Source organism: Littorina saxatilis, unplaced genomic scaffold (assembly GCF_037325665.1).
Source record: "Littorina saxatilis isolate snail1 unplaced genomic scaffold, US_GU_Lsax_2.0 scaffold_149, whole genome shotgun sequence".
Taxonomy (NCBI): Eukaryota; Metazoa; Mollusca; class Gastropoda; order Littorinimorpha; family Littorinidae; genus Littorina; species Littorina saxatilis.
Window position 1 is genome coordinate 225,001 of NW_027129425.1, and position 15,000 is coordinate 240,000.

The 15,000-nt window shown below is 41.6% G+C and overlaps 2 protein-coding genes across 2 annotated transcripts in view; both read left to right on the forward strand.

The window, feature by feature from the left end:
* LOC138957691 (receptor-type tyrosine-protein phosphatase eta-like) overlaps positions 1-2,437 on the forward strand; it is a 20,535-nt gene extending 18,098 nt beyond the window's left edge. Inside the window, exons 8-10 of the mRNA XM_070328751.1 lie at positions 1-36; positions 2,002-2,133; positions 2,427-2,437. The exon at positions 1-36 is cut by the window's left edge and continues 135 nt beyond it. Coding sequence (XP_070184852.1) covers positions 1-36; positions 2,002-2,133; positions 2,427-2,437 — 179 coding nt within the window. The remainder of the gene's footprint in view (positions 37-2,001; positions 2,134-2,426) is intronic.
* A 451-nt stretch (positions 2,438-2,888) lies between these two features.
* Positions 2,889-15,000, forward strand: part of LOC138957693 (receptor-type tyrosine-protein phosphatase beta-like) — a gene marked incomplete at its 3' end in the record, with an annotated part of 44,116 nt that continues 32,004 nt past the window's right edge. The window contains 5 exon segments of the mRNA XM_070328754.1: positions 2,889-3,035; positions 6,808-6,909; positions 8,489-8,558; positions 11,233-11,418; positions 11,934-12,056. Coding sequence (XP_070184855.1) covers positions 11,298-11,418; positions 11,934-12,056 — 244 coding nt within the window.

A 15,000-nucleotide genomic window follows, 5' to 3' on the forward strand; every position in this document is an offset into this window, starting at 1 on the left:
GAGATTATAAATTCTTGAACGTCACCGTCCTGGAGGGTAACAGTCTGACTTTTACACCTTTCTGCTAAAAAAAACAACAACACTGACGTAGCAAAGATTAGATGCGCGCTCACTAATTTTTTTAAACATTTTTTTTTGGGGGTGGGGGTGAGGGGGGAGAGAGGAAGGCCTGACGGTTAATACAAATGTAAAGGCCTGCGGAAATAACATTGCATCACACACACACACACACACACACACACACACACACACACACACACACACACACACACACACACACACACACACACACACACACACACACACACACACACACACACACACACACACACACAGAATACTACATGGATTGCTGTGTCGTACCAGATTTACACGAGTTGTTTTTTTTAAATATAGAACTGCGAGCGAAAGCGAGCTGTTCACTATTTGAAAAAGTAACGAGTGAAAATCTGGTACGACACAGCAAGCCATGTAGTATTCTGTTTATCCTGCATACTGTGTATTTTACTGAAAATGTCCTGCAGTCGAGGCACCTAAATTGAAGACACTTGTTTTGGAACCTCGATCTCTTCTAAAGCCTCGTGCAATCTAATACGTCAAAGCAAAGAAACGTCACTCTGAAAGTGTGGCGTAACGTGTTAGTTATACAGATTCATCGAGGGTAATTAGCGAGCGCAATTTTTGTTTCTTTAATGACGTTTGTCTCGGTGACTTTGGCATCATACGCAGTGGAAAAACAGGTCCCTGCCAGACTTGCTTGACATGACCTCATTTACATGATATACACACGTGTGATTTGAACGGTTATTATCTCACGGGTGTCTCTCTCACGTATGTATATAAATATATAGCTTTTTCAAATGTTGCTGGTTTTAACCTAATTTCGTGGTTAAAACTTGTCTAAATTTCTAAATTCTTTCTTAATAAATATAGTTTCCACTCTTTGACCTTAACCTTCGCCCGACTTCGTTATTGACTACACGCGGAAGACATCGTGGGGCCGTACGGCCCCATACTTCTCAAAGAAGGGAAAACATGCATACCCCTCCGCAGAAATCGTGGGGCCATGCGGCTCCATACTTCTCAAAGAAGGGAAAGCGGCATGTATACCCCTCCGCAGACTTCGTGGGGCCATGCGGCCCCATACTCTAAACAGAATATATGACTTTTGGTTTCTCTTTAGCTAGTGTTTTCTTAATTAGTTTTCAATGAAATGTAATGATCTATTAGGACATAACAGATGTTTAGGTGGTTGAGGCATTTCTAAAAGCTCATTAAAAAATTTGGAATCGTTCCAGAAATATTTGCAATTAAACACCCATCTGGGGCCACACGGCCCCACGATGTCGGGCGAAGGTTAAATCAAAGAGTTTCCCTTCACAGATGTCCTCTTGGGATTGTCAGATGAGGGTAGTCTCCCATGCCAACAGAATCTACCACTCAGAGAGTGGTTTGATTCTTGGTTGGATACCATGGGTTGACAACTTTCGCCATATCTACCATCAGACCACTGATGAGACACATTAGTGTCGAAACACGTGTCTGGTCACGGTAGTAAAACAATGGTCCTCCTCTGGACTAGTTTCCTCTGTTGATACTCTCCCTTCGGGGCAGATTCTCTTTGTGAAACTTGGTCCCTTCTGAGGAGGGTCTGATTTCCCCAATAGGGCTGTCTGTGAAGGGACACATTTGTTTGTTTCCTCTCTCTTTTTCTCTGCTAAAAGATTTGAACAAATCTCAGAAAAAAGTCTCTTCTGACTTTCAATTGTTTCTTTCACAACTTCTGATATTTTATATATATACACGCACGCGCGCTCACACATGCGCACACAGACGAACTCACAGACAAACGCAAATACACACACACTCATACATATGTACGCACACGCACGAACACATGCGCACACTCACTACCACTACCACCACCATTACCACCACAAAACAATACTGTATAATCTGCATACATTTCTATCCTCAATTGAGGCGTTTATTGTGCTGCAGGGTATGAGAACACGTCTACTGACATTGACAATCTTCTTAGTTACTGGAATTATCGTGTAACTGTGGCAACCAAGACCACCATAGGGTTCTCCCCCGATAACACAACTGAATACAAAAGGACGAGGGAATCTGGTATGTATGTCCACTGTCGATTTTATCGTGTAATAGAATGAGTCTGTGAACACATCCGATCGTCTGTCTGTCAATCCGTCTGTCTCACCGTTTTTCTGTCCATATATCTGATCTAGTTGTTGTTGTTGCAGTCATATCTATCAGGCGTTCTCTTAGAAAGGTGTGACAGTCAATAACTTCAGGGTTATTGGTCCTTTTCAGTATTTGCAGCTTTGGAATTGCATTATTGAAAGGATTTGATGTATATTTAATGTTAATTATTTTATTATATTACGTTTTTGTTATGCTACCAGAGGAACGCTAAAAAAGAAACATTTCTGTGGAAGTGACTGTGTTGATTACAATGCCTATTTCTGACCTCCCACGTGACTGCTTTTTGTCGTTACTTTTAGATGTAACAACTATTAAAGCGGGTGTTTTGTCCTCTGATTGTTATTACCGTATCCTCTCGAAAAGTCCTGAATTCCTAAACTGAAAACAGATCAAATTCTTTTGGGGTAATGACATTATTCTTGCGGAATATATCCTTTATTGAGTGTACTTTTCACTTACCTTTTCCTAAATAATATTAATGATGAGAAGTTTTTTTCTGTACATTTTGGGAATTTCTGAGCACTCCAATTCTGTATCCGTACATAATTTTATAATATATTAATCAACCAGTGTGCTTTTAAAGATCATGTGTTTGACAGAGCAGCGGTGTCTGAAGCCAACATGGTTATATCATCCCTGTCCGTTTGTTTCCTTCTTCTCCAGAACCTGGACAAGTACAAACACTGCAGCTGACCCCTGACGAAAACGATGCCAGCAAACTTGTGCTGACGTTTGATTGTCCAAAGGAAAAGGAACGGAACGGAAATATTGTAAAATTCATTTACAATAGCAGTGCCGACAAATCCGATGTACGTGCAGCGGGGAATGTTGTGGGACTTGCAAGACGTGTCCCTGATTTGTATAATTTGAATAATGAGGAGAGTTTATTTAATGACTAATTTGTCCATTCAGAACCATTGATGTTTAAGTTTCTGCATTCGCGCTAAAGCTGTTATTGTGACACTTCGCCCGGCGGGTGTTTCTGATGTTCTTCAGACATGACTTCCACCTCGTTTGCCTTCGTCAAATGTGAAGGCCAAAGTGGGGTAATCTGCGGGGAGGCCATTGCATGGTGTCTTTTGTATTGACACTTTGATATCCAGAACATTTAAACATGACATTTTAGGTGTGGTAGCGCTTGCTACCGACGGAAGGTTGTTATATGTCATTTTGCGTTCAAGGCATACAGAGGTGGCATATTTATAACTGTAATTCGTGATATGTGTTTTATTATGTGATTCAGCGCAAATATTAGTCGTAGCAATTATAAACTACATCAGTAAAAAGGGTACGGAGTCATTAGAGATAAACAAATAAATATACTGCTTTCCTGAGAGTTCTGTTCAATGTTTCGCATGCCGTTCTTACAGATCGATACTGTATCTACTACCGACAACAACTAAACTATATTTATTCTTGTTTATTTTCTGTATGATCTCAAATTCATCGAAATAGTAGGGAATTGTGTGTCACATGCGATAGTTTTTGGCTTTTGTAAGGTCGACCGTCGACCGGGGTGAATAGGTAATGATACAAAATATTGAATATGTTTTTTTCTTAGGTGTTTTGGTTTCTGCGTGAAACGAGACAAAACTGCAAGCATTCATTGAATAAGTGCTAAATAAGTCATAGCTGAATCTGTTTTTGAAAATTAATAACCATTTGAAATAGCGTTTGTATGTATATGTCGTATCCATTCTGTACAATTTGCGCATTATGTACAATGAGCAGCATATCGTGCTCATTGTATACAATGAGCAAGACCATAAAGTTGCACATTGTATACAATGTGCACCGAGTGAGCAAGATTGTTGAATGACGTTCAAGCTACCCTGATATATGAATCATAGTGAATGGTAAAGTGTTCAAATAACGATGTTTGTTGTGTTTAAGCATTGTTTTAATTCTCATTTCGCTAAAACTAAACAGTGTATTAAGAATTTAATTATTGTAAATTAAAGGGGCAGAAAACAGCTAAAAACAACTTTGTTTTAAAAAATTCTGTGATGCATAGGAACCACTTTAGTGAAACCGCACATCAATAGCGCTGTTAGTTTGGCTGGAAATAACATTTAACTTTGTAGTGGAAGTAGAATGACGTCATATTTTTTTTTAAAACGGCCGTAACTCGCTTCAAATTTGACCAATATGCATGCGGGTGTTATTTGCTTTCGGCGTTTTGAACTGGCGTGCATGTGATAAGAAAAAGAATGGAACGAAAAATCCAAAACAATTTTTTTTCAAAAAAAAAATTCAAAATCTTTTCTTTTTTTAAAATATATATTTTTTTACATTTACCTAGAGTAAAGAGTAAAGAGTAAGCAATCTCTTTTTGGCCCGAAAACATGAAACGACAGCAACCTGTTGACTGCCCCTTTAATTAAACAATAAAAACAAATACAACAATTAATGTTGTTTCAACACACGCACACACACATAACATTCGTTCATAATAACGCTCACATTGTCATGTCATGCTAAAAGTAAGAGATAGAAACAACAACGTCAGCTAATGAGAGCGTCGTTTTCACCGCCTTTCACACTTTTTCTATTTGTGAGTAAAGGGTTCAAATAACGATCTTGCAAACTACGTGCGATTTTGACCAAATAGGACTGAACCGAACTCGTGTTTGGATTGTCTGTCCACTCTCTTTCTTTCAGTATTTTAGTTTCGGTGTCAGTGTCAGTCTGCCCGGCGATAGAACGCGACCACCATGGATCAAAATCGAACTAAGTTTGATGCAGAAGTGCAACGTCAAAGTGTTGGCCTCGTGAAGTGGTTCACACAGGAAGACCTTACCACCATGACGGAAAGAGTTCGACAACTGAAACTCGGAAGCCAAAAGAAGACGCCCAACGACTACAAGCTCGTAAAGCGATACGACGTAATCGAAGTTGCACATTTCCAAAGACTGATTGTGGCGGGATCGAATCCTGCACGATATTTCGTAGCTCTAGAAGACGTCTACAACGTCATCAAAGAAGCCCACGCAGATAGTGGTGGTGCCAGCGCGGACACTCTCTTTGGCGATGGTGTGGAAGTTCTCCCGAACACTCTCTTATGTGGTGGAAATAACGTGGATAGTATCCATGACGATCACCCTGCCACTGCATTATCCGTACTGTCGGCATTAGCACGTGTCGGTGAGAATGTTACTGACGATCTGTGCAGGGTGTGTGGAGTCAATTTAGATACCCCGCCTGTCATGTGTGATTCTTGTCGTTGTTTAGTTCATAGTTCGTGTACAGGAGCAGGATCGAGCGAAGAGACAAATCAGTGTTTACTGTGCCGGCGGACATCGCAACATCAGACTGTTCGTACCCAAGTTAGAAGAAATCAAAAACGGGCAGCAGAACACATGCTTGAATCGGCAAGGAAAAAGTTAAAAGTTGCAGATGTGAATGATTGCGTGCGCGTACCTATACCGATGTATGACAGAGCCAAAGGTGATCAAAGAAACCTACTCGGAGTCATCACTGAAGTGGACCGCGACAGAGGAATGTACACCATTGCGACAAGACACGGACGACTCGCCTCGAAATTCAGTCGAAACCAGTTCGAAATCAACGAGAGCAGGTTATTCACCCAAGATGACATTCCAGAAGAAAACCGGAACAAGACGAAATCAGTCAGAGAGACCGCCATCGCAACCAGCCGTGGACACGGCCAAGGCTACGCTAAATGTAACTGCCTCGGAGTATGCACAACAAACAAATGCAAATGCTTCAAAGCTCGGCTTCAATGTACTTCTCATTGCCACCCCCGATCTGCTAAATGCAAGAACCATCATGCTTAAAAAAGAAGCAGGTGACCTCTGTGGTACGTTGTTGTCGTTGTTTGCATGTTTTAGCGTGACACGAAAACATGAGCGTTATTAGCAAAAGCGTGAAAGGCGGTGAAAACGACGCTCTCATTAGCAATGACATGACAATGTGAGCGTTATTATGAACGAATGTTATGTGTGTGTTCGTGTGTTGAAACAACATTAGTTGTTGTATTTGTTTTTATTGTTTAATTAATTTACAATAATTAAATTCCTAATGCACTGTATAGTTTTAGCGAAATGAGAATTAAAACAATGCTTAAACATAACAAACATCGTTATTTGAACACTTTACTCACATATTCCATTCAACCATTCACTATGATTCATATATCAGGGTAGCTTGAACGTCATTCAACAATCTTGCTCACTCGGTGCACATTGTATATACAATGTGCAAGATATACTGCTCATTGTACATAATGCGCAAATTGTACAGAATGGATACGACATATACACCTTACCTTTAAATGTTGGGACATGTTTAAATAGGACACGCAATGTTAACTCGTCTCTTCGATGTGTAATGATGATTTAATGTTCACGTTTCGTTTGCTTGAGTGATGTTAAAGTGACAGGTAGTTGACTGAACTGTGTTTAAGCCATGACGAGAATCTAATGATAGTTACAGCAGAGAAAAAGGCTGATGTAATGATTATAGAAAACGAGACATGAAGGGCGAGAGAGAGAGAGAGCAAGAAAGAGGGAGGGAAGGAGAGAGAGAGGGAGAGAAACGTGTAAACATGTCTTGTTTCAGTTTACCACTCCAAGAGAGCCAAAGGGGAATCTGACATGGGACAATGGCTGTGTTTTTAACCGGGACCTCGTTGTCTCCGCACAAACGGAATATACCATCAACGTGAGTTCAGTTTTTATGCTCTTTATTGTTTGGTTTCCCTCTTAATGTGTTTCCCTCTTTTGAACCTCTTTATATTTTACGTCAGTTTTACTCGTTTGCAAAACCTGAGGCGCCGCATTGTGGTGGCCGCATCTTTCAATCTAGGCCTACTTCATTTTAATTTTCATAACTTTTTTTCTTCTCTCCATTGCTTTCTCCCAGCCCAATGCTAGCAGCTAGTCGCGCTTCCCAGCCGTGTGCTCGTTTAGATGTAATCAGCTATCTGCACTTCTGGCAGAATTACCGTGCGATGTCTCTTAATGCCTCAGTGGTGACATGGGGGGGGGGGGGGGGTACATGAATGCCGTCTCTCAGTCAGCACATACTGGTGACTCGTGTCTGTCCGGACCCTGATTGGAACCCGTGACACGAGGATCACAAGTCTAGCTGATTACAAGTACCAACTGAGCTACCGCCCCTCCTACCCCCCTCCTTCCGTGTCAAGTGCAAATGACGTCAGCTTAACAATTGATATATTTGTCGTAAAGTTATGTTTTCTCCCGAGAGACTTAGAAATTCATGCGTGTTTACTTTCAAAAGAGCCACAATACACATCTATGAGCCACAATACACATCTATGAGCCACAATACACATCTATGAGCCACAATACACATCTATGAGCCACAATACACATCTATGAGCCACAATACACATCTATGAGCCACAATACACATCTATGAGCCACAATACACATCTATGAGCCACAATACACATCTATGAGCCACAATACACATCTATGAGCCACAATACACATCTATGAGCCACAATACACATCTAAGAGCCACAATACACATCTAAGAGCCACAATACACATCTAAGAGCCACAATACACATATAAGAGCCACAATACACATCTAAGAGCCACAATACACATCTAAGAGCCACAATACACATCTAAGAGCCACAATACACATCTAAGAGCCAAGCAACAGACAAGCGGTGATGTACGTGCAAGCGTGCTTTGGTGTCTTTTAGTTTTGATCAGAAAATGGTCGAACCGATCAAAGGTGTCCATCACTTGTTTGTGTTCGATGTGTCACTGCATGAACAGATATAGGCTTTCCATTGACTGAATGGTTACTCATGCTTGTATTTGTGTGGAAGAGATTGAGGAGTGGAAGGGTGTTGGTGGAGGATATGGTATCAGTGAAACAGCCCAATGTTCTATCCAATAGCATGATTTCCACACTGATATCACACCTTATCAATTGTTTCCACACTGATATCACACCTTATCAATTGTTTCCTGTCTTATTTGCTATAACCATGTTTTGTTTTGCTTTGTGTTGTTTTTACTTTGTTTTGTTTTGTTTTTGTTTGGTTTTGATGTTTTCTAGGCTTCTGAGTCATTAACTGCCAATTGATATATGTCGTTAACTTACAGACATACGTACCAAATAACGTTTGTGAACAAAATCAAAAATCACAAGTTAGATCTATTTACCTGATCAGGAGTCAAATGCAACTCTTTTAGCGCAATTTTTTTTTCTTCTCACAGAAACTGAAGTCGTCAAACGTTTGTCTGAATGACTGTTTCAGGTGTACGCTGTCACGGAGGGAAACTTGGATGGATCGATTTCCACTCAAATAGTCAACATTTCAGCTACACGTGAGCTCAATTTTCAAGAACACTCCGATTAAGATTTTACAGAAAAAAATTAAATGTTTGGTTACCTTGCTTAAAACGAAGATCATTTTGTGAAACTCTGTTTTGTTAGCGTTTTATGGTGTATTGCAGTTACTATTGGGACTGTGTTAGTTTTGATTTTACATTTGTATTTTTTTGTATTTGTATTCTTCAGGGATGAGATTCTTCCGCCAATTGGCGGAATTCCGCCCAAAAGTTCGTTCCCAGGACCATTTTTCTGAATCGTCTAAATCCGTTGAGAAAAAATGGGGAGGGGGGGGGTAGAGTAGTTGTTGTGGTTCCATTGGATTCGATCTGTAAAGTCCTACCTACAACCCTAAAGTCGATTTTCCAGATCAAATCTCCGATAAAATAATGACAACATTATAACCTCCGTGTCGAAGGAAGTGGACCTTCGACCCGAATATGAACTTTCCATTTGGGACTAAGTTTCCCTTTCACCGAGTGTCTTCATTCCGAAAATTCATAAACGGGCTGATTCAGCTGTCGGCTTTAGCCTGCTTAACAAAGATGGCGTCGGTGAGAACATTGACGGAAAGCGAACATGTTTTGGCGTCGGAGATCGACCAGGGTGTGAAGAATAAGTGGGTTTCGAAATGGCAGGAAGAAATCGACACGTCTGAACTACGCGGGAGAAAACTGTCGCTCCGACTTGGAGATTCTATTAAAAAGTTGACTGTTCCGGGAAAGGCTAGATGCACATGGTGTAATTTTGTCACTTTGTCACTTGTTGTCATTTGTTTCTACACACGTGTATGTGAAGTTGTACTTGTAATTGTACGATTTTAAATTTGAGAGATGTGCATGAATTAATTATAGTGTACTGGCTTTCGTCTTCAGAGCTGCAATTGTGGCCGCAGTTTACTTTCTTTCTTTCTTTATTTGGTGTTTAACGTCGTTTTCAACCACGAAGGTTATATCGCGACGAGCGCAGTTTACTTCCCTCTAAACTATTAGTACTTCTTCAGCTAACATATGGCACTCAAGCAATTTATTTAGGTCCAGTTCTTTTATCAATACCTTACGAGCACCATTGGTCATTGTGCAAGTAAATTGTGCCGTTTCTAAAATTTGTGAAAATTCCTGAGCTAAAGTTACTTAAATTTTGCACATATGACTGACAAAATGTTGTATGCTTCTACTGCTCGGACTCATTTCCAAGTCTTTTTTTTATGGTCAAAGTGTCAAAAAATCTTCAGCTTCGTTGCCCCTGGACCCCAAATAATTTCCTCCCAAAACACTTTTAGGGAATCTCATCTCTGATTCTTTTTAACATTTAATTTTTAACATAAATGTTTTAAGGTAGACCACGATTCGAGACGACAGGGGTAGTGGTGATGGGTGTGTGTGCGTGCGTGTGTGTGTGCTTGTATATGTGTGTGTGTGTGTGTGTGCTTGTGTGTGCTTGTATGTGTGCGTGCGTGTGTGTGCATGCGTGTGTGCGTCTTTGTATATGTGTGTGTGTGTGTGTGTGTGCTTGTATGTGCTTGTATGTGTGTGTGTGTGCGTGTGTGTGTGTGTGTGTGTGCGTGTGTGTGTGTGTGTGTGTGTGCGTGTGTGTGCGTGTGTGTGTGTGTGTGCGTGTGTGTGTGTGTGTGTGCGTGTGTGTGTGTGTGTGTGTGTGTGTGCGTGTGTGTGTGTGTGTGTGTGTGTGTGTGTGGAGTGAAGATCCAGGACATCTACCAGACAGATTATTGTTTATAAAACCCTGAATGGTACATTTGAAGGTAGTACCCGATTTGTCTCTATCTCACTTTGTTCCTGGTTCATGCATTTGATAACGTCATATCCGGCTGTTTGCATAAGTTGAGGGCGCACTGTCTTGACCTCCTTTTTTTCTTATGGCAATTTCATTTGGTTAAACATTTTTTGACTCAGGCCGGACTGTGGAAATGTGGTTCAGACCAAAAGCTTTAAAATTGATTAACGAGTATGTTGAAGTTATCATTTGAATCGAAATATCACCAATAGATTTAAAAACTATAGCATTGTAATCCTTATCAGTTCCTTTATCCAATTATATTGATACAATATGTTTCGTTTGAAAATGTGCTCAGAATGAAAGAAAATCAATTCATGAAAAATTAGATCTTATTCTTGAATGCTTCGCCGAGACCACCGAACCCCATCTCCGTTTATTTTTTTAATTTGTTTTTACTAGCCAGTCTTTAGTAGTCCCCACGATGACTAATCCAAGATTTCCAGTGTCAATCTTTGTGTAGTTTGAAGCTGACATATGGACAAAATGTTTTGATATAATAAAAAATAAAAAATAATGCCTACTATTTAAAAAGCGCATGTATCCAGGGTTTAACCCTGCTCAAAGCGCGTGTATCCAGGCTTTAACCCTGCTCAAACGCTGATGTCGCTCAACGCGACTTGTTTGCATCATTGTGGTTGTTTGTATCTGTTTTTATGCTGTTCACTTGGTTTTTTTGGTGCTGGAACTAAACTCGGCAACAACAGAAAATTACTGTAAAAGCCGAGTTGGCCGCCTTTTCTGTCATAATAAGTCTGAATGAAATGAAACGGGAATGAATGTTTTGGTTGGGGTACGAAAATGGGTGCAATAGTTTTTTTGCTGAGTTTAGACAAAGAGGAAAGTGAGTCTGACTACAGCATCATACTTGTGCAGCGCCTTTGCTGAAAGAAACACCCGAGGAGCCGCTTCTGACGGAAAGGGAAGGGAGTTCCCCCTCAATGCATACTGTGGAGCTGGAAGTGAGTCCACGTGTAGTGAATACTGACCAGGGGATCATCACTCTGGCCGGCATTACAGTCTGTGTCCCGCCTGAAAACGACAAAACCCACTGTGATCCAGGTACGGCATGTTTCTTTATGGAACATTATGATCTAACTTCAGGTCTGCTCTCTCGGTATGTGTCAGTATCTTTGTCTGTCTGTCTCGCTCTGTTTTGCTGTTTGTCAGGCAGTCTCTCACTTTCAACTCAAAGCCATGACGTTCCCTACACAAGGCTTTGATAACGAACGGATAAGGGGCGTAACTCCTTAGTCATATTACAGTTGAAAATTCAAAGCGGGTCGGCTTCACTCAATTTCTTGGCATCAGAGGCTTGACATAAATTAGGAAAACAAATGGTTGGACCCATCATGGACCAACTAAAACGCTGTAGGGCAGAATTAATATTTTGATGGTATTTTTGAACGTTCAGTCAGCGTCACTGCAGGAAGTGGCGTTCTCAGCGTGCAGAAAGTGAGCGTCAAGTCCCTTTGTATCAACGAAAATCTTTGCATCTTTGAATGAATCGAAACGCACGAGTGGTAAGTTAGGATGGACTTGAAATCATCCGAGATTGTATCTTTGTTCTGTTTCAGAGAACAGAGTGCAGCCTCTCTCCGATCCACAAACGTTGCTAACCTGGAAGAAATTCAGGGACGCGGGTTATGTTGGAACATACAGGGCGACACCTAACGAATGGCACACCACGCAGTTCTCTGGTAAGTCGCAGAGTATGCTGACTTTTTCAGTTTCACCGGCTGAAGCTTCGGCATTCCCTGATGAGTCGCGTCTTAAGTGTCTTTTCCGACTTCAGTGAGCAGGTATTACGCCTGCTTACTAAAGGTCGTGCTGGATTTACTTTTAAACATCCAGTCAGTGTCACTGCTTTGACTAAGGTTGTGCAGTTATTGGTTATCATGTTCAGGGATTGGGTACATGAAGTTGAGAGCAGCCAACGCTCTGTCAAAACAATTATCATGACAATTATCGAAAACACACTCCGACGCAGAAATATTGCCCACCCAAGAACCAACTTCGAAACACACCGAGTTTTTTTCTGGGCCGTGTCGTTTTGAGACTGTAAAGATGCCAACGTTCTCTGCCTGTAGATAGCAACTTTAAAAAGAAGACGCCAACCCATGTGTTTCAGCGGCAACAGACTTGCACAAACGGTCTATCAAGTCAGTAATTGGCTGATTAAGATAAGTTTGATACAACTCACCAGCACTGATACAGAAAACTTCAAAAACAGTGTGCCAACGTCACTGCTGCAAGGGGGTGTCTGCGTGCAGAAGCCAACGCAGACCGCGCAGCGCCTCAAAACAAACAACACCCAAGTAGTATCTTTAAAAATGGTACGCGGCAAGGAACGGCAACGTGACTCAATATCGGAGCACAGCGAGCCAGTCTGCGAGCAACACCTCTGGCATGCATACCAAAGAGCTTCTACTGCTAAGCGTACCAGTCGATGATCTTTGTGCATACTGTCTCGCAGTCAACTCCTCACAGAAGCGCATCCGCTTTATTCATACAGTTGTGAGGCCAAGTGTAGGATGGGTGGCGGTGGGTGAAGCGAAAGGAGGTGGAATGTGTTACTGTACCGTGTGCAAAGCTGTATGCTACAGTTGTGAGGCCAAGGGTGTAGGATGGGTGGCGGTGGGTGAAGCGAAAGGAGGTGGAATGTGTTACTGTACCGTGTGCAAAGCTGTATGCTACAGTTGTGAGGCCAAGGGTGTAGGATGGGTGGCGGTGGGTGAAGCGAAAGGAGGTGGAATGTGTTACTGTACCGTGTGCAAAGCTGTATGCTCAGTAAAGGTCATGCCTCGCCGGTTCTGTCAGTCCAAAAAGTTTTTTCAGTTAGCGTAACCCAGAACATAATTATTTGGTTCTATACCGTACTTTGCACCGCGCATACGGCCTTGGTCAATACATATGAAACAAAAGACGATATCCCCCCCCCCCCCTCGGACCGACAAAAAAGCTGGTCTGTCAACAACCCATCAAACATCTTATATTGTCATCATTTTCACGAGTTATCATTCACAAGCACCTGGGAAATAAATCTCATGTTCCCCAGGCAATAAATCCCCGGTTACCATAGTTGCAGAAGCAGGTTATACATGAATAATCAAAAGCAAACCAAATAGAAACGCTCGGGGATTCTTCGGCTCTTTTCATTGGCGTTTCCCCAGACCTAAACAGACGACACGACACTGCTTTGCAAAGTTCCAAAAACGAACTGGCAAACTGGCAAAAGTAAACAAAAAACAAAACTACTTCATGAAAGGTCATACATTCATCAAAAACAAATGAAACCTAGCGATATGTTTTGTCTTCTTACAGAGTCATGGAGTGCGTGTATCTGTGTTTCGATACACAGACGTTCGGAGAAACACGAACGTCAAGTTCAAGTAAAACGACCCCTGACACACACATTTTGACCCGTGCACAAGACGTTGTATCGATAAACGAAGCACAAATAAGAAACAATAATTAAAGCAAAGAAAATAGCAACAAGATATGCAAACATCTAACAAAGCCGAGCAAGCAGAATGACAGTCTAATGAAAAACAAAGAGGCACTGAGTCGGAAACAAGATCGCGATTCTTTCCTTCGCTGCACGACGCAAATCTTCTGTGACCTTTGGCCAAACGTTGCTTCCACATTCGATCACTCAGCTTAATATTTACAACAGAAAGCCGAGGGGTGGAATACCGAGATGAACCTACAGAACTGTGCATCCTCAAACCTGACATATTCATCCCAACATTTAATGAACTCAAAAACACAGAAAGTTGCTTTCACACGCCAGCTTTGATTGCCAGTGGTTATTAAACCGGAACTCGTGTGGTTATCAGCACGGAACCCGTGTTTCAAAGCTTGGCTCCCTGGATTGATTGTGCACTTGTTTTCTCACTACCAAAATGATGACAAAAACGATGTTTGATGGTTTGTTGACAGACCAGCTTTTTTGTAGGTCCTCGGGGGGCATATCGTCTTTTGTTTCATATTTATTGACCAAGGCCGAAGGATTTTGCTTCGGCCTTGGTCAATAAATATGAAACAAAAGACGATATGCTCCCCCTCGGACCGACAAAAAAGCTGGTCTGTCAACAACCCATCAAACATCGTATAATATCTGCTTGCGTCTGGCCTTCACATTTATCCTGCTCGCTTGGGTTGGCGTCTTCTTTTTAAAGTTGCTATCTACAGGCAGAGAACGTTGGCATCTTTACAGTCTCAAAACGACACGGCCCAGAAAAAAACCTCGGTGTGTTTCGAAGTTGGTTCTTAGCTAAGCAATATTTCTGCGTCGGAGTGTGTTTTCGATAAGTCAACCGATCGTGGTATACTACGTATGTTACAGTTTTGCACAACACTTACAGTGTGGGAACTTCTGTGACACAAAGAGACTGGCCTCAGACACAAAAACAACTAGGATTGTGTTGCTAATCTGTGCCAGCGTGCTTATAATATATATGTGTCGTGCCGATTTCACGTAATTGCCGATTCCGCGTAATCGGCAACATTTTTGCCCATTTCGCGTAATCGGCAAAACGCTGCCCAATTCGCGAAATCGGCAGCGTTTTGTCGAAATCGCGTAAAGGCCTCTAAAACTTGCCTATTTCGCGAATTCGGCAGCCGATTACGCGGAATCGGCAG